Source organism: Prunus avium, chromosome 7, assembly GCF_965620075.1.
Source record: "Prunus avium chromosome 7, drPruAviu1.hap1.1, whole genome shotgun sequence".
In the NCBI taxonomy this organism is placed as follows: domain Eukaryota; kingdom Viridiplantae; phylum Streptophyta; class Magnoliopsida; order Rosales; family Rosaceae; genus Prunus; species Prunus avium.
The window spans coordinates 25,160,898-25,179,556 of NC_142290.1; the positions used below are offsets into that span (position 1 = coordinate 25,160,898).

Sequence of the window (18,659 nt, forward strand, 5' to 3'; positions counted from 1 at the left end):
TGACTTTCAACCTAGTGATCTCAAGTTTGAACCCCTATAGCATCATGGTAGCGCGTGTATGAGAAACCCCCCTCTCATGTAGTTTAAACTATAGCATCGCTTGTACTAAAGAAAGAAAAAAATTATATAATCACCAGCCAAAGAAATTGTGGTTTAAGTGATTAAGAATACTAATCCATTTTAGTGCCACAAATGACAGTGAAAGTAAATAAGCAAAATTAGGAGCACTTTTCCTGTTCCTAAACAAAATTTTGCTATTAGAGAATAATTCATTGTATCCCTATGACCTCAAGACAAAGCAGGAAAACATGAAAGAAATAAAACATTACCCCCACAATTCTAATTTCATTACCTATAATTCCAAGCTTCCTTTAAATTCTATTTGCAGGCACTAAAGCCTAAAGAAAGGAATAACACAAATCTCATTTGGCTTTCAACAAGTGATATTTAAAGTATTCACAAAAGAATAACTTTGTATTCAATTTTAAAACACAAATAATTTGACTGAATGCTCAAAAGATACATGCATTTGTCAGTGTAACAATGAATTTATACCCAATAGATAATACATACACTTTCTCCAAAAATGATACCTATGTCCTTGATGTACCCCCATGATCTCTCTCAACGTGCTCTACAAGAGCTACTGGATCACGAAACCCTTTACTACATTTAGGGCAGGCATCGATTGTCGCTTTCTTCACCCCAGCTCTGTTGCCACCCTTCTCATGGACTTTTTCTACGTGGTCTACAAGAGTGGTGACTGAGGAAAACTTAGCACCACACTGTGGACACTCCTCCAGTTGCCCGTTTCTACTCCCACTGCTGCTGCTCTGCCCTGCTCCATCCTTTGCTATCTGCCACTTCTGGCTAAGTTCACTACTCAATTTTGCCACACTCGCCTCAGCTGAGGCTCGAAAAGATGAAGCTGCAGTAAGAAAGCTATTACTCCACTTCGAGGAAGATGCGGCAGGAGCATGGTTGGGCTTTGACACTTCTTTCCTACTCCTACTTAAAAGGCCCGAAAAAGGAAAGCCTGCTGTCGGTTTCTTGGGTCCCGGACACTTGTGATCAGGTCCAAATCGATGCTTCAAACAGTGGTCGGCCATGCAGTCCCTGCACTTGATTGTGTTGGAGAATGTTAAGATCTCCTTGCAGCCATGGACAGGACACTTTTTCTTCTTTGTGGCTTTCTCATAATTAGAAGGGTCGCATTCAGTGTTAACATGTCTCTCCCAAGTAATGTTTGCATCTTCATCTGGAATTAGATGAACTCCTTTGGCACAGAGGGGACAGATGACAACAGTGACATTTTGTCTGTCAGCTTTTGGACAATTATGCTTAATATAGCTTCGATGCTCCAAACAAAATACCTGCAAAATGTTAGGCTTATGTCAATAAAAAAAATAGAATGATCCCAATAAGCAGAAACAATGTAAGAGAATAAAATCTACAATTTAGGAGTATGGATGATCGCAGAAAGATTGAAGACTACATCGTTGTATTAACCTACATAAATAAGAACTACGGAATCAAATGGAATGCATCCCAACCCCCAACTCTGATTGGTTAGCATACATCTAGGGCATATAAAAATTTGGTGAAATTCACAAGATATACGTGTGGCATCACACTACTTTATAGAAAAGTAAATAAGAAGAAAAACTAATGATCTAAAAGGTTTTGAGAACATTCCACAACTAGGCAATACAATTCACTTCCCTTTTACCATGAGTTTGTCAATTTTGAAAAGGGAGCATTTTTGCTCACCACTTTAACCCAAGGTCTACCCTCACCACCATTCTCTCCACTTAACACATGTCTATGGACATAACCATAGTTCCATAAATCCAAAGCAAAGAGTTAACTATGGTTATGGGACACGTGTCAAGTGGTGAGAAGGGTGATGAGGGTACGCCTTGGGTTAAAGTGGCGAGCAAAAATATTTCTAGTTCGAAAATGTTTCCCAGTTATTTTCTCTAAAACTTTCAATGCAATTCGAGAAATACTAGTAAACAGTCAATAAATATAAAAACTTTGAGCATACACGGCAATGCAACATGATGTACCATTATTTAAAACAGTTCACAAATGCAATATCACCCGATAAAGTCAATAATAGTAACTCGAGCACACCGCAAGACCAGAAATTTCCTGGAAACTTCTTGTAAATTCCCAGAGAATGTTGTTATGCACAGTTCCAAATGGACAAAATTTCGAATTTTGATCAGATAAATTTATTTCGGGATCTTCCTTTGTTTCTTTTTTCAAGAAATAATAATTCTTACCCCAATCCAATGCAAATTCTCCAAGCTAACCAAACATAACATAATCTCAATCCCAATAACCAAAATGAAAATTTCAAAACGCACATATTTCTTAACATTTGATGTTCACATAAACATGGAGGTATATAATTCACAGAGAACGAGAAAGAGAAAGAGAGAGGACCTGATGGCAGCTATCGCAGGTGAAGGGCAAGAAATCGATCTGCTGGCAATCGGCGACGTAGCAATGCCGACCCAGATCTGGAAACTCCGGAGTTCCCATTAAAAGTCGTATACAGAAGCTCCTCGCCAATCAACGAACCAAGAAATTAACACACAGCATGCAGCAACAGGACAAGAACAAGATGGGATTTCTATTTCCGCAACCAAACAATCCAGTATAAGATTCTACGAGATTTTGTAGTCCCGGGATTTGTTCAGGGATTGGATTGTCCGAAGCTTTTTCGATCTTGCCTTCCGCGGATACAGAAGGACACCGAATCCACGGAATCCCAAGTCCACGCCAAAGTTTTCTCCCCAAGAGACAGGGTCGTTTCAAGTCGCCCCCGAGTTTTATTTAGAAACAAAAACAAAAAAGAAAAGGAAAAAGGAAACTTTGAGGAGTGAGCCTGAGATATTGGAGGAAGGTCACTTTTGGTCCCGTAGTTTATCACTTTTACCATTTGGTCCCTGTTATTTCAATTTGGTCAATTTTGTCCCTGTAATTTTAATTTGAAGCAATTTAAGGACAATTCTCAATTTCTGTCAATTTTTTTTAACTTCCGTTAGTTGTAGAGGGGTAATTCCGTCCACAAATTATTAAAATAAGAAAAATAATTTTAAAATAAAAATAAAACATCTTTCTCCATTCCTCCTCCCAACCCCGATGCCCACCAACAGTCCCCACCCCAGCCAACCCCAGCCAACCACCACCTCCCTGTAACCAACCACCAACCTAGCCACCCAAGCCTGCCCCAACCCTTAACGATACATAAACAGGCCTCGATATAGCAAAATTGTACAACCACGATTTTGCGCCTTTTCACAAGAACCACCAACACAGCAACCTCTCTATTTACCAAAACTCTAAGCCTCTGTTAACATTCGCTGTTTCAAAATTCAAAAAAGCTTCAAATTTTCAAATATAAAAAAATAAAAAAATCACAAAGAACAAATGTCCCAAACCCAAACCCCTAATTAATCAAATTCACAGAGATGAGGTTTTGATGTGGCGATCGGTGTACAAACATGAACGTTGGGGACGATGACGACGCCGTCAACAAACCCCAAAGACCACGACATCAACGCCACCCGATCACCCAAAAACCGTCGTCACCATCAAAGCCATGTGCCCACCGCCATCATCTTCGTCGTCGCGTTGTTGATCTCCACTGTGACTTGGCTCTCTCTCGTTTTCTCCGGTGCTCCTTAGCCCTTCCCTGCCCCTCAAACCCTCACTCAATCCCGCAATCGCAGCCTCTCACTCTCTTAACAACAATAGCAACGTCGTCTGGTTGGAAGAGAAGCTCCCCGAAAACAAAGTCGATCTTCCCTTGCCACCGATCATGATTTTCCGAGGACATATCACGATTTCGTTTGAGGTTGGGGCAGGCTTGGTTGGCTTGGGTGGTGGTTGGGTTACAAGAGGTGGTTGCTGGGGACTTTTGGTGGGTGTTGGTGTTGAGGATAAGGGAAAATAGAGGTTTTATTTTTATTTTAAAATTATTTTTCTTAATTTATATTTATGGACCGAATTGCCCCTTTAAAAGTAATGGAAGTTAAAAAAATTTGACAGAAATTGAGAATTGTCCTTGAATTGCTTCAAATTGAAATTACAGGGACAAAATTGACCAAATTGAAACGACAGGGACCAAAGTGGTAAAAGTGACAAACTACAGGGACTAAAAGTGACTTTTTGCCTTATATTTACCAGGGCTAATATGTGGACTGGAGTATTTGTCGAGTGAAAATCTATTTTTACGTTAATATTTATCAAAAAGTATATAACACGATAAGGGAATCGTAGCTCAAGTGGTTAAGAGCAGTTACCTACCCTCTGCAATCGAGTTGTTTTGTGTTGAGTATAACCCAGATGGGCTGATAGATACGAGATAGTAGGGCATTTACAATTGACGACTCTAAATTAGGCATTTATCCATCAAGTTTAAAGACCAACTTTATATGTGGGGTAGCCTAGTTGGTCAAGGTAGTATGTCCGTCCCTTGCACAAAATGCAACCCCCTTCCCTGTATGTTAGATTAGTTTAATGTCACATTGTAAATAAATAAATAAATAAAAATTAATTGAAGCACAATTTTAATGTTTATCTCCTTGTGATGGTGACATGCCCTCATTTGTGATGTTCTCATTGCATATTTTTGGAGACTTGTGGAAAGGGGTTATACAATGCCTGAAGAATTCTTGGGACAGTAACATTGTAAGAAATCCACAAACAGAAGATAATAGCATTCGACTTTTCCACATCGCAAACAAGAGGTTGCCAAAGTAACTCTGCAAACAAAGTAAATGCAAGCAAAGCAAACATTATATTCAAAACCATCAAGTTCTTTACTGCAATGAACCAACAAGACAAGAGAGCCCACCTTGTTTGCAATATTGTTCGAGAGCCAAGCAAGACCCTCATAAAGCCCTTCCCCAGAGGTACCTGAAACACATGCATCCGATCTGATCAAACACTTCATTGCTTTTATTACTATGTGTGTGTGAGAGGAAGAAAAATAAATCGTAGAAAGGAGGATGAGAGTATCAATCAAAATACCAGTGACGTTGACATAGAGAGTGGAGACCAAGTTTGTAACTGATCTCAGCAGCATTCATTGCATTTGGAAGATCTTGTTTGTTAGCAGCACAGCATCCCTCAATCCATCCAACATATTTAAGAACTGACATAATCATATACATAAAATTAAACATTTTTAAAAGTCACATTCATGAATTTCATAAAACCTTGATGAAGATCTTGTATTTTTTTCATGTATATAGCATGGCTTTACCTTAACATCAATTCCTAAACTCTTTCTACAGAACTCCTTTCTCAAACCCTCTTACCACACTTACCATACAGATAATAAGTGTCCCTAATTATTAGATTCAAAATTCACTGAAGGGCAAAAGAATAGCAAAGTCTTCTAAAGCTCTAGTACCTTATCCAACATCCTGTACAGCTCACCCTAGCCTCAACAACACGGTCACGATCATTGCTATCGATCACCAAAAAAAACCTCGTGTGTTCTGGAAGTACTGTCCCCACAAGGTTCGAATCTGGATGGCCCCACAAACACATAATGCACATGTAAGATTCCACAATATTCAAGAGTAGGTCAAAAGCACAATTGAATAACTAACAAGTGCAAGAAAGCAGGTTTAAGGTATAGAAATTGTCTGCCAATTAATGCATGGAAAGCATTTCCTATATATAACACGGAGAAACTGAACAGGTTTGCATAAGTGATGTAGCTTATGACTATGATACGTGCTGATGGAGAACAACTAATCAACACAAGACCGTCAGTAAGCATGTGCAAGAAGAAGATCTAACATATGCTTAGAGTATAGAAGATGTCAGCAACAACAAGGATAGCACTCCTTATATATCTAACAAACCAAGCATTATATGCTTGGATCCATGCCATCACAATGTTAAACTTTTACAATCAAATACTTGATGATATACTGATATGCCATCTTGTCTTTCTCGCAAATAATTGTCAATTTGTAACAGAGATATCATTATATAAAAGCATTCCATGTATAGTTCCAAAAATGGAAGCATGTATATGTTGCATTCCTAAGAGGACACAAATTAATGTGCAAACAACCAATTAAAAATACCCGCAAGTGCACGGATCTATCGAAGTATAGATTATGTAAGTACGGGGTCGATCCCACGAAGAACTTGTCGGCTTCCTATAAGTTCTAATTTGAGTACGTAAAGAACACTTAATTGACACACCACAAATGCAAAATGGAAACTAAAAATGAGTAAAGAAGTGTAAAAGAAATGAAACAATACAAGAAAACTAGAGAAAAACACAAACAGCACTTTCTATCACCCTTTTATCACCATTTGGACAGATTCGTTTTTCTATTTTTCCAGTTTCGACCTCTGTCCAGTGTTTTGCCTATAACTTTCCAACCGTTTATCCAAATTTCACGTTCTTTATACGGTTGGAATCAGCACAGAAAATGGAAGAACACAACGCGGACCAAAAGTCCAAATCAGTTACGAAAATAAACAGAATTCAGTAAACAAGACACACAACGTATCAAACACACAACTCACACACACATTAGGGGGGAGGGGTTTTGGTTTGGTTCAAGTGACCTATTTCTATTGCATGAAAGTAAATGGACTTTGAATTTAAATGAGAATAGCAGAGATGAATTATCAAATTGTGAAATTAAAATGTAACAAACACTAGGGTTTCGGAATCCACCCTAAACAATTCTACCAAAGTTCATGAATACTCAAGTGATGAACTCTAAATGTGTTGATGAAGATGTTCGCAATCAAGATCATGGGTCGTGGCTCAAGACGCATTGATTCTCTCTAATATACGTAAAGTGCATGGTTCGTGCTACAATACTTGTGCCCTCCCCATAACCGAACCTAGGTATGGTTCGTACTTCGATTCAATTACAAGGAGAACCCATTAAGTTCAAAGAGAATATGAACATCACAAGAATCCTAATAGCATGGTGTTTACATTAGGTATTCAAGAAACCAATTCACATGGATGATTCTTACTTCATCCATTTATTGCTTAGGATAACATGAAGATACACATAATCCCAACAATCTCAAGAAGCATGCTTTCAAAGATGGCCAACCAAGGAAAAACACACATCAAGGATAGATTAATTTGGTGAATTGGAATTCATCAACAATATCTAGAAATTCATACACTCAAGCATCAAAACAATAAGGTAATCATGTTTAGGGCTTCAACCTAAGCCCTAGCTATGGAGTTTAGTTGCTCATACTTATTCCAAATACAAATTCAAAATAAAATTAGAAAGAGTTTACAGATTTTGAGAAAATGATGAAAGCTTCAAGGTCATCAATGGTGGAAGCTTTCTTCTCCACTTTGCTTGGCTGCACCTTGGCTTTCTCCTAGCTCCAAACTCTCCAAAATCTGCTCTCAATGTGTAGAATGATAGAATGAATTGGCTACCCACGTTCAAAACCTCTCCCAAAATCTGATTGCACTTTCCTTTCCATTGCCCATCAATTTCCAGCTCACAAATATAATATAAAACTCATACTTTCCTTAAAGCCTTTGCCCTTGTCCCCTTGCCATGATGAAGCTTTGTCCTCACAAAGATGCCAAAAGCTTCAGAAAATATCTCATTTACAAAGGTAATTCCTTGTTACCAAGAGTTATGGTAACAAGAAATTAAGATGACACAAAGGAGGTAAAAGCTGGCCAAATCCGGATTTCCAGAGCTGTGGTAACATGCTGGATTGGTTGGATAGGCAATACTTGTCCAATGGAGCTCAAATTTGGATATGTTGTAGTTAACATCCATTGGAACAAGTCTCATGAAGATCATGACCTCATCCGAGCACCAGAGCATGTTGATCCCAGGCCAAGAAGTTGACCTACGAAAATGAACAAAAACAGAATTTATAACTAATAATGCACTTTTAGCTCATTTTCATCACAACCAAGGTAAAATCTAAGAAAACACAAAAAGGAAGTAAAAAGCTATAAAATGTCAAGAACTAACTCAAAATAGTGGGTGAATAACATGAAAAATCATGTGTAAAAATGAACCGAACAGTATAATCTGTATCCCTTATGAATTTAAGAACATCAGAAACAGAACTTACAGTAGGGAAGCTCCTTGACTAATATTCCTTCATCTCTGTTGTCCTCTGCATCCAAGCCAAGTGATAAAGTTTCATATGCTCCATATGAGATGAAGTTCAGGAATCCTACACGCTGCAAATCTTGAAGGAAGAAGATGGATGCTGTGCTTGTATACTTATATTAGATCCCAAATCAGATGGAGGTACTTCTTTCCTTGCAAGTTTGGTGTATTTCAACCTTTAATAGATTTAATTTTGCATAAATTTCAGCACTATTTGGATGGCCCATATCACTTGCGACAAAATAATGAAACTTATTATCTACTTCGATCCAGCTGCAACCTGCTTCTTTGTTTACTTTCAAGTCATTCATAATAGTTCTAAACTTTGCAGCATCATCAAACATTCCTCCTCTAGCGTACATATTTGAAACAAGTATATAAGACCCGGCCTCTCCAGGTTCCAATTCAAGCAAACATTTCGCGGCTAACTTGCCAAATGTCAAATTCCCCAATAACATGCACACATTGACTAAAGTTCTCCAAAGCATAGGTGAGTCTGGAAATGGACTTCTGTTGATGAAATCGATGGCTTCTGAAAAATTCTCAGATCGACCCAAAAGATCAACCATGCATGCAAAGTGCTCAATTCCTGACTTAGCCCCATATTTTGACTCCATTTCATTGAATAAGCGCAACCCAGTTTCCCATAATCCAGTGTAACTGCAAGCTTGAAGAATGGCCAATAACGTTATCTCATCAGGGGCAAATCCTTCTTCCTTCATTTCTTCAAAAAGAGAAAGTGCTCTGTTGCCTTCTCCATGGAGGGCATATGCAGATATTATGGCATTCCAGGATACACAATCACGAGTGTTCATACCATTGAACATTTGATTAGCATCTTCAATGCTACCACATTTGGCATACATTGTAATTACAGCATTACCTACAGTGGAATTGGCTTCAAATCCGGCTTTAATAGTGTAAGCATGGAGACCCTTCCCCCTATATAAGCAAGCTTCATCAGCAGCTAAACTAAGGAGCCGTGAATAAGTTATGAAATCTGGATTTATGCCAGCCAATCTCAGTTGACTAAATAAAACCATGGGATCAGCTTCAAGATCTCTTTGTGATTCCATGAATCCAACAAGAACTGCATTGAATGAGGCAGTGCTTTTGGCTGGAAGACTGTCGAAAACCCGTCTAGCAGATTGAAGGTTCCCGCATTTAGCATATATGTCTATCAAAGCAGTCCCAACATTGACACCAGAGCAAAAACCAAGTTTTATAACAGATGCATGGATTTGATGTCCCAATTCCAGATTTCTGCACTCTGAACAGGAATCAAGCACGGTGGATAAACAACTAGAATCAAAGCCAATACCTAGATAAAGTATTTCTAAGAAAACCTTCAGTGCCATATCAGCATGGCCATTTTTAACGTACATTGACAAAAGTGCAGTCCAAGATATCAAGTTCCTCTCATCCAGTACATAAAACATTGTCTCAGCCTCTTCAACCATCCCATGCTTACCATACATGGTTAGTGCTGCATTTCCAATCGATGTTTCGCCCATAATACCATACTTGATAGCAAGCCCATGTAATTGCAAGCCTTGATGTGCACCCACATCTCCACTGCAAGCACTAATTAAATTAGTAAATGTGTAATCATTTGGCTCCAAACCAGAATTCAGAAGATCAATGAAGACCCCCATTGCTTTCTCTCCACAGCCTGCCTTCCCATATTCTAAAATCATATAATTTAGACACCGAACATCTTTGTAATCCATGTTACTGAACACTTTCTCCGCGTCACCCAAGCAGCCACTTCTAGAGTACATAGAAACCAAAGAAGTGGCCACAAAAACATTCTCCTGGAGCCCACTTTTTACAACAAAACAGTGAACCTCTTCCCCAAATCTCCAGTCTTCCAGTGAACTACACACCTCTAAAAGCACTGAGCAAGTATGCTCATTAAACTTCTCCTCACTGCAAAACATATCATGCGCAATTTGAAAAACAGATTCAAAGTCACCAATGTCAGCATACCCCTTCATGAGAGAAGTCCAAGTGATTGTGCTTCTAACAAGCATTTCATCGAAAACGTGCTGTGCATCATCCAATCTTTTGAATTTGGAGTACAAGTTGACAAGATTATTGCCCTGAAATGTATCATTTTGGCAGTCACATTTGATCAAGAATGCATGAATTGCCTGACCCAGCATGAGATTTTTGGACCCAATTGAGAGTTGGAGGAGATGAGGCCAGTCACTGAAGAAAACGGTGTGTTGTTCTTGAGACGCTGAAAGAGTCGAGTTGGTAGAAAAATGGAGTGCCGTGGGTTTTGGATTTCGAGTGTATGTGAGGCTGTTAGAAGAGGAGTTGCTGCAGCTGTAATTCAATGGAGGGAAGGACCGTTGAGTTACGTAAAGAGCGGGAAGCAAGGTTGTGGAGAGAAGGGTATCCATGGAATTTTATCTGTTCGTGCTTTTTTTGAAAAATGAAGAATCAGTTTGGTTTTATAAAAGGATAAGAGCATTTCCATGGTTCCACTCATTTGCCAAGGGGAGACAAGTGACAAGTGCTGTTATTATTTACGTGAATGGTATGCAATTTTTTTGTTGTGTTTTTATCCATTTTCATGACAAATGGCAATTACTATTCACTTTAATTTAATTTTTTATACTTAATCGATTAATTTGGATAACATTTTCAGTTGCCACATGTCAATATTTATTATAAAATTCACTTATCATATTTCAGATAAGATTTTCGATTGACACGTGTCCATATTTATTATAAAATTCACATATCAGATTTTAGATAAGATTTTTAGTTGTCACGTGTCCATATTTATTATAAAATTCACATATTAGATTTCGAATAAGATTTTCAGTTGTTACAATTGCGCCACGTGTCATCTCTATCTTCTAAATCCCTTTATAATACCACAGCTTCAACTCACACCAATCATCCATATCTTTTCTATCCTTTCATTTCTTAGATTTTACAAAACACATTCTACTTTCAATGTCTTAAACGAGGAGGTTGTTGGAGATGGTTGAGCAAGAAAATGAAGAAAGAATGCGCAAACGTGCTGAAGAAGAAAGGTAGTGGGAAGCAGATGATGATCAAGTTGTCATGGCAGTGGGTATGCTCGATCAATCAAGCCAACACCACCGTGGTTCACAGCTTGGCCGTGGCCCGAATGTGGACAGACGTAGGCATTCTCGAGGTAAGAATATCTTGGAAGATTACTTTATCCCAAATTCGTTGTACTCTAGTTTTGATTTTCGAGGACAATATAGAATGCAGCCCAATTTGTGCAATGTTTGCAATTACGACGCATACTTCATTCAGAAGTACAATGCTACTAGGGTTTTGGGTATTCTTTCGGAGCAAAAACTTGCAGCTTCTTTACGGATGCTAGCTTTTGGCGCATCTGCAGACTAGGTGGATGAGATTGCTAGAATGGGGAAATTCGCTATCCTAAAGAGCTTGGTCAGATTCTGTGATGCAATCGAAATTATCTACATGAGGGATTACCTCCGCAAACCGACTCTTAAGGACCTCCAAAGTCTTCTACAAAAAGCTGAGGCTCAAGGTTTCCTATGTATGATTGGAAGCATCGACTGCATGCACTAACAATGTAAGAATTGCCCAACTACCTGAAAAGGAAATTATAGGAATAAGAATGACCAAAAAAGTATCATTCTGGAAGCCGTTGCATCATTCGATACCTAAGTTTGTCATGCCTTTTTCAGAGTTGCAGGATCTCAAAATGACCTTGACGTGCTCTGTCAATCCCTAGTGTTCAACGATACTTTGGGAATATACGCTCCACATCATGAGTATTCCCTGAATGCTTCTTTTGTTTTCAAGGTTTTTGTGAGTTTTAGATTTAAGGGTATTTAAGTCTATTCATGTGACTTTTCTGCTATATTTGAAAGTTTTTATAAAAATTTGACATTTATGAAAGTATTTTGGCTATTTTTGATAAAAACTCAATTGCCACCCCCTCATCCCAAATTGTTACTGCAAAAGTCAAAATCTCACAGATCAAATATCATCAAGGTGAAAGCGTGGTATCTGAAGAAACAGCAACAACCAAGATCTGCATATCTACTCTGCCTGAGGAGCCCTACCTATGAAGTAAAACACCGCCGGGCTCTGTTTCCTCTCTCCGCTTCGTATTTTGAAATAATTGTATACATTTTAGGTAAGTTTTGTTAACTGGAACGGAGGAGGCGGTTGTGGATCGACGCAGACGGAATAAGATCAGAGTGTGATAGAGAATGACAAGTGCAACATCAGTAGTGAGGAGGCGGATTCTAGATGAGCTGATAGCGATGCAAGACATACCCCCCTTAGATTTCAAGTGCGCCCCGCTCCCGTGGGACCCATATGAATGGCAATTTGGAATCAGAGGCGCTAGGGGAACTGAATTCGAGGATGGGATATATCATGGGCGGGTCATGTTTCCGGAGGAATACCCATGTCAGGCTCCTTCATTCATGTTTTTGACAGAAAATGGTCGCTTCAAAACTCGAACCAAGATCAGATCGAAGTGGCAGTCATCATGGAGGGCGCGAGATGCTTTACTTGCACTTATTGATGAAATGGGCACCTACCCAGATGGTGAATCGGGTTCTATAAAATGCAGTAAGGAAAAAAGGCGTGCCCTGGCCATGAAATCTCGTGAAGCAGCCCCAAAATATGGCACTTCTGAACGTCAGAAGTTAATGGATGAGATCCATCAATATTTGCTAGGGGAGGAAACCTTTCCTGTTCCTCAACTCCAACAGACGAGAAACACTTCCCTGGCACGGAGATGTCAGGTCAGCAATCCTCCTGTCGATTATTTTATCTTCTCTTTCGTTCTCTCTTGCTGCAACTCTCTTCTTTTATTATTATTATTTATTTGTCCTCCCTCTTTAATCTTTCTTTAGTCTATCTTCCAAACAGAGCTGATAAAGTGTTTTTCCAATTTCAATGGTTAGTGAATTATCTAGATAAATGAGCGAGCCACGAAAATAAAACCAAGCCGAACAATGAATTAATACCCATAAAAAATGAACAAAACAGAAAAAGAGTTTAAAAATCTGAGTAAGAGAACTGCGGTTTTGGGGAAGGGGCTACATGGGTTTGACAGAGAAGGTATATATGGATATATATATTTATGTGTTTATTTTTAAAGCTTAGAGTGCTTTTTAGGGGTAAAAAAAAGCTTGGATTTTTACCATCCAAGTTTGTCTTCCATAACAATTTGTAAGATTTCTGAGAGAATGGTTGAAGGAGGAGGGTGACAGAGGTGTTACTGAGGATGGAGAGAGAGAGAGAGAGAGAGCTTGATTTGGATGGAGGAGAGAGACTTAACTGAGAGGGGAGAGGAAGGATTTAAGGTTAAGACCAGATAAATAAAAACAAAGTCTGGCTGCAGAGAACAGAAGAGAAGAGGTAAAGACAAGTTAAAATAATTGACGGATGGCTAAAGTTGATTAGGTTGGGATAATGAGCTGGATTGCTGTGTCGTCAACGTTGAATGCATTTAATGCTACCAATTCCGACGGGATAGGAATTTTCAGTTCTATGAATGTGTACCTTTACAAAGCAAAACTCTGTATGACTAGCCCTACCTCCGGCTATCTTTCCTCATCTCTTCGCTTCGTATTTTGAGAATAATTGTACTTTTTAAAAAAAATTTAACAGGAAGAGGTGGTTGTGGATCGAGTCGGATCAACGCAGACGGAATCGGATCGGAGTGTGATAGCGGAGGAAAAGTGCAACCTGGAGAATTCAGGGGAGAAGCGGATTCTAGAGGAGTATAATGAGATTGAATCCAATCCCACCTATGATTTCGAGTGCCGCATATTCAGTTGGAACTCATATGAATGGCAATTTGCAATCAGAGGGCCTAGAGGAACTGAATTCGAGGGTGGGATTTATCATGGGGTGATCCAGTTTTCGGAGGGATACCCATCAAAGCCTCCTTCATTCATGTTTTTGACGGAAAATGGTCGCTTCAAAATCCAAACCAACATCAGCTTAAGGATATTATCAAACTGGCAGTCATCAAGCAGCGTGCGAAATGCTTTACTTGCACTTATTGAGGAAATGCCCACCTACCCAGATGGTGAATTGTGTTCAGTAAAATACAGTAGGGAAGAAAGGCATGATCTGGCCATCAAATCTCGTGAAGCATCCCCAAAATATGGCACTTCTGAACGTCAGAAGGTAATTGATGAGATTCATGAAGATTTGCTAAGCAAGGCACCGCCTGTACATGTTCGTGTTCCTCAACTGAGCCCTGTGCCCTCAAAGGCCTCCAACGGCACAGGTGGCGGCTCTGTTTTTGGGAATATATTTTATGTTATCAATTCCAGCCGGGTAGGAGTTTTCGATTCTATGAATGAGGCCCCCAACCCCATGATAACAAAACTTCTTTGGGGTTTCTGGTTTTTGGTCTATGCTTCTAGTTTTGTTATGTTTTTCGTCAATATTTATTGTTTCGTTGGTAATACCAAGAGGGATCAACTGAGGTGATCAAGTCTGTAGCGTTAGCGTAGGCCTCTTTTGTTTTTTTTTTTGGTAGCTTCTCCTAATTTAGGAAATTAGTAGTGATGTCATTAATTGAAAATGAGCATTCAAATTTACCACCGTGATTTCATAAACCTTGTGCTCCTAAGATGAGAGCAATTAATGTTCTTTACTCTTCTTGCCTACATTACTAGTGGAGTTACTAGTTGTTAGCATCTTTTGTTTCTTGTGTTTGCTATATTTTGTTGAATGTGAAAGAGTGGACAACAGCAAGAAGTTTGTATGCGTTTATGAATTCAAGTTGGATTGAATTGGATCAATCACACTTCTGCCAGTTTCTCATAAACCAACCTAAATATGAAATAAAACTTAATAAGCGTGACAAGGAATTTTTTTAATTATGAATTATAATGTTATCGTTTTATTTTTATGAGTTTATTTTATATGTATTTTTCTTTTGGACATTTTACATGTTGACCTCAGGAAGGAAATTCTTAGATCCGCAAAACCATTTTTATGCATCCAATTTAATGGGATTGATAATGGTTGCAAAACCACACTGACTTTATTTTATTTTCATTAAATAAGTTAAAATAAGTTAAACCAAACAAAGACAGTAAATTGCATCAAATAAGTTAAAATTTGTGTGATTCGAAATGTTTCCACCGAACTTATTAACTTACTGTAAAAGTGATAACAACATGAGATATATAATCATATACCCATTCTTAATCTTAATGATATAGATAAATCCTACACCATTTAATTTTTATAAACAAACCAAAAAAATGGCAGCTGCCCCTATTGAATTTCATTTTAATTATTAAATTACTTTGATATCTATTGAGTGTTTTGGGTTTTTTTTTATGAGGTTTTGGGATTGGGAATATTTTAAAAAATCGATGGCAGTTTTGTAATTTATAAGAAGTTAAAAGCCTTGTTATGTTGTAAATAGGTTTGGGTGTGTTTCTAAAGTCTCCATTTCTTATAAAAAATTTAAAAAAAAATAATTTGAGCCCCTATATTGGGTATAATAGTAATCCTTAGAAAACATCACGAATATATACAAGAGTTGTCCTACTATCAAGCAATATCCCTATGACTTTGCTAACCCAATCTCTAAACTACAAGGATTCAGTTGACTTCTCAACATGTTTGGAAATAGGAAACCTCCTCTCCTTCCATCAAGCATTAGGCCTCCTTTAAACCAAAGGAAGAAAAAAGAAAACAAAAAGTGACCATTGTGATCATCAGGAAGGATCTAATTAGTAATGCTTGAGAATTCTTGGATCAGTAGGAAAATTCATGAATCAGCCACTGCAGCCTGTCGATATGTCCAAGTTTGGGATCATGATCTCTCAGGACTTTTCTAAATTTGTTTTAAATAAAACAGATCTTTTTTGGGGTTTTTTTGAGGGGGGGGGGGGAAGGAATTTTGAGTAGCATTGGCCTATTTTGTTCAGCCTTTGAAAGAAGAGTGAGAGAATTAATGCAGCAATAGCATGATGAAGATCAGCTTTTGAAAAGCAACGGTCAGATAGTGTGAAATTATAATCATACACTACATACCTTTTGCTTGTGTAAAATATTTGAAGAGTTCTATATGTTTCGACCGTTTTAATTACGTTCTGCAGCATTTTGTTACTGTAAAGGTGGTAAAAAGATCCATGCCTACGACTAAGGCACCCAACATGATATCAAGTATAGTGCTGAAAGCAATGATGGTCTTATTAAGTAGGCCTATTGGGGAAGAAAAAGCTCAACTGCAATTAGACCATAAAATGAAACAAAATTAACAATGAAGCCAACGGGTCTAGCATAGTGGAAAAGATCTTGACTTGCAAACCAGTAGTCTCATGTTCGAACCTCCATGACACTTTGTCAGTGTGTGTGAGAAAACTCCCCTCCCCCAATATCACTTGTATTAAAAAAAACAAAAAAAAACAATGAAAGACCACAACTGAAACAATGGTGTGGAACTAGAAATTTACAGGCCATAACACAACAGAAAGATAAAAAAACCAGTTCAATTGAAAATCCCCTATTCTTGTCATTAGGGAACACACAATAATAATAATAATAATAATAATAATAATAATAACACAGTTTGCACTGCAACTCCAACAATTTCTTACACTAGTAAAATTATGTCACCCTCCCCCTAAGCACATGTGGTAATTAATGGTAATAAGCCCACCTATGTTCTATGATTAACAACTAATTATAAATCAGATAGGACAATTAATACCTCAACTGCAGGCTCATATAATTACATATATAATTTATGATGTCCATTTTTCACTTCTTTGCTTCTTCTGTTGCTGCAGGCTTGGCTTGTTGTGGAGGGGAGGGTTCTGGTGGAACTCCACCATCAATGCAACTCCTACACTTGCTCTCAACCCATCCTTCTATGTCATGCTCACCACTGCCACCAAGATGCCTTCCACCACATAGCCGAGCTACAATCCCTGCAATGACACCTACTAGTGTGATCACTGCCAAAACCACCACCAGTGTCTCAATGGATCGATGCGTGTACCGTGAACTAGTCTTTGAGTCCACCACTACCACCGGCGGCGCTCCAACTTGTGACTGTGGAAGAGTCCCCATGAACATATATATGTGCTACCTGGTGAAGATATACGGTCTCTCTTCTAACTTGGTCCTTTGGGATGTTATATGTAGAATAAAGATTCAATGAAAACTACGAGGAGGATGAAATTACTTGAGAAAGAAAAAGGGCAGGTTGTAGTTCGTTAGAACATTAGTTTATTTTCAAGCAAAAAATACCACGAAAGAGGTGATAAAAGCTAGACTGAGAAAATGATACTTATACAAAAGAAGGAATGATATGGTAAAGAGACCAAGATGAGAATGAAAAAACCAAGTGATGTTAAGGAGTCAAAATAATGGAGAGAGAGAGAGAGAGAGAGAGAGAGAGAACTTAATTAATGGTTTTCTGAAATTGAATTGTTGTGTCATTCTTACTTTTGGTACTTTGGATCTTCTTTCTGTGATTATTTCACTTCTCTATCTTTTGTATACTTTTTGCTTTTGATTTCTTTTCTGGTTGGTGTAATTTTGAGCTGCAGAACATGGATGAGGACCAAACGGTCTTGAAGTTTGAAACATCATTATTTTATATAAACATTTGAGGATATTTACAACATGTCAGTGGTGTCTTGATTTTCTCTGTGACCTCCTCAAGTGGAGATAACTTTGATTTCTCTTCCCAATTTGTCCTTAGTGGTATCACATGTTAATGTCCCATATGTGACCCCAACAACCAAGAATAATTGCTGTAATTTTTTTTCCCTTTCTTTCTGCCAAAGCATATTTCTCTTCTCTTAAATATGCATAGCATTCTCTCTCCAACAACATAGAAATAAAATGACTAGTTGGCTTAAATGTGTCAACATCTTATAGAAGTTGATAAGCATATATACAATTCACACACATAGTGGCGGAGTTAGAAATTTAAGTAAGAGGGTACCTTTAAAAATTTAAACTCTTTCTTTTATGACAAATCAACCTAGTTTTTAAAAAATTCCTAATTTTATCACTTTTCTCTTCTTTTTTTCCTTTACTTTTTGTATGAATAACCTATCACTCTTTTATGATAACAAAATACATGCAATTCAAAAGAATTTAGACATGAAAATGAAAGAGAAACAAAGAAAATAGTGGCCATTTAAGAATTTGTGAGGAATTTTATAATATTTGTACAATATGCTAACATAAAATTGTATGTGCAACAATATTTGAGAGGGGGCAGTGCCCACCTTGGGCATGCACTGGCTCCGCCAGTGCAATCACATGGTTAGTCTGGAGAGTAAACCTTTATTTCTCTATATCTCTCTCGTCACGTGAGGATGCATATTTTCTCTATGTTCCTAAAACCGTGAATGAGAGAAGAACTTATATGTAACCGTTACAAGACGACATGATATATCTGATGACACAGGCCACTGACATCTTGCCTTGTGTCGATTTGCCAGCATGAAATCCATTTCATTCAAA

General features: G+C 38.1%; 4 protein-coding genes across 4 annotated transcripts; 1 reads left to right on the plus strand and 3 right to left on the minus strand.

The window, feature by feature from the left end:
• Positions 1-453: 453 nt before the first annotated feature.
• LOC110744468 (zinc finger AN1 and C2H2 domain-containing stress-associated protein 13) lies at positions 454-3,963 on the minus strand. The gene is made up of 2 exons (XM_021944443.2): positions 2,452-3,963; positions 454-1,373 (listed from the first exon to the last, which is right to left on the minus strand). The coding sequence occupies exons 1-2, from the start codon at positions 2,548-2,550 to the stop codon at positions 594-596; spliced, it is 879 nt and encodes a 292-aa protein (XP_021800135.1). The 5' UTR covers positions 2,551-3,963; the 3' UTR covers positions 454-593.
• A 3,114-nt stretch (positions 3,964-7,077) lies between these two features.
• Positions 7,078-10,656, minus strand: LOC110744458 (pentatricopeptide repeat-containing protein At2g33680-like). The gene is made up of 2 exons (XM_021944433.2): positions 8,122-10,656; positions 7,078-7,890 (listed from the first exon to the last, which is right to left on the minus strand). The coding sequence occupies exon 1, from the start codon at positions 10,568-10,570 to the stop codon at positions 8,294-8,296; it is 2,277 nt and encodes a 758-aa protein (XP_021800125.2). The 5' UTR covers positions 10,571-10,656; the 3' UTR covers positions 7,078-7,890; positions 8,122-8,293.
• Positions 10,657-12,074: 1,418 nt separating this feature from the next.
• On the plus strand, positions 12,075-14,824 carry LOC110744462 (uncharacterized). Its single transcript, XM_021944436.2, has 2 exons — positions 12,075-12,940; positions 13,812-14,824. The coding sequence occupies exons 1-2, from the start codon at positions 12,398-12,400 to the stop codon at positions 14,643-14,645; spliced, it is 1,377 nt and encodes a 458-aa protein (XP_021800128.1). The 5' UTR covers positions 12,075-12,397; the 3' UTR covers positions 14,646-14,824.
• Positions 14,825-16,463: 1,639 nt separating this feature from the next.
• On the minus strand, positions 16,464-17,700 carry LOC110744466 (uncharacterized). Its single transcript, XM_088244763.1, has one exon. The coding sequence runs from the start codon at positions 17,253-17,255 to the stop codon at positions 16,938-16,940; it is 318 nt and encodes a 105-aa protein (XP_088100889.1). The 5' UTR covers positions 17,256-17,700; the 3' UTR covers positions 16,464-16,937.
• Between the last annotated feature and the right edge of the window lie 959 nt (positions 17,701-18,659).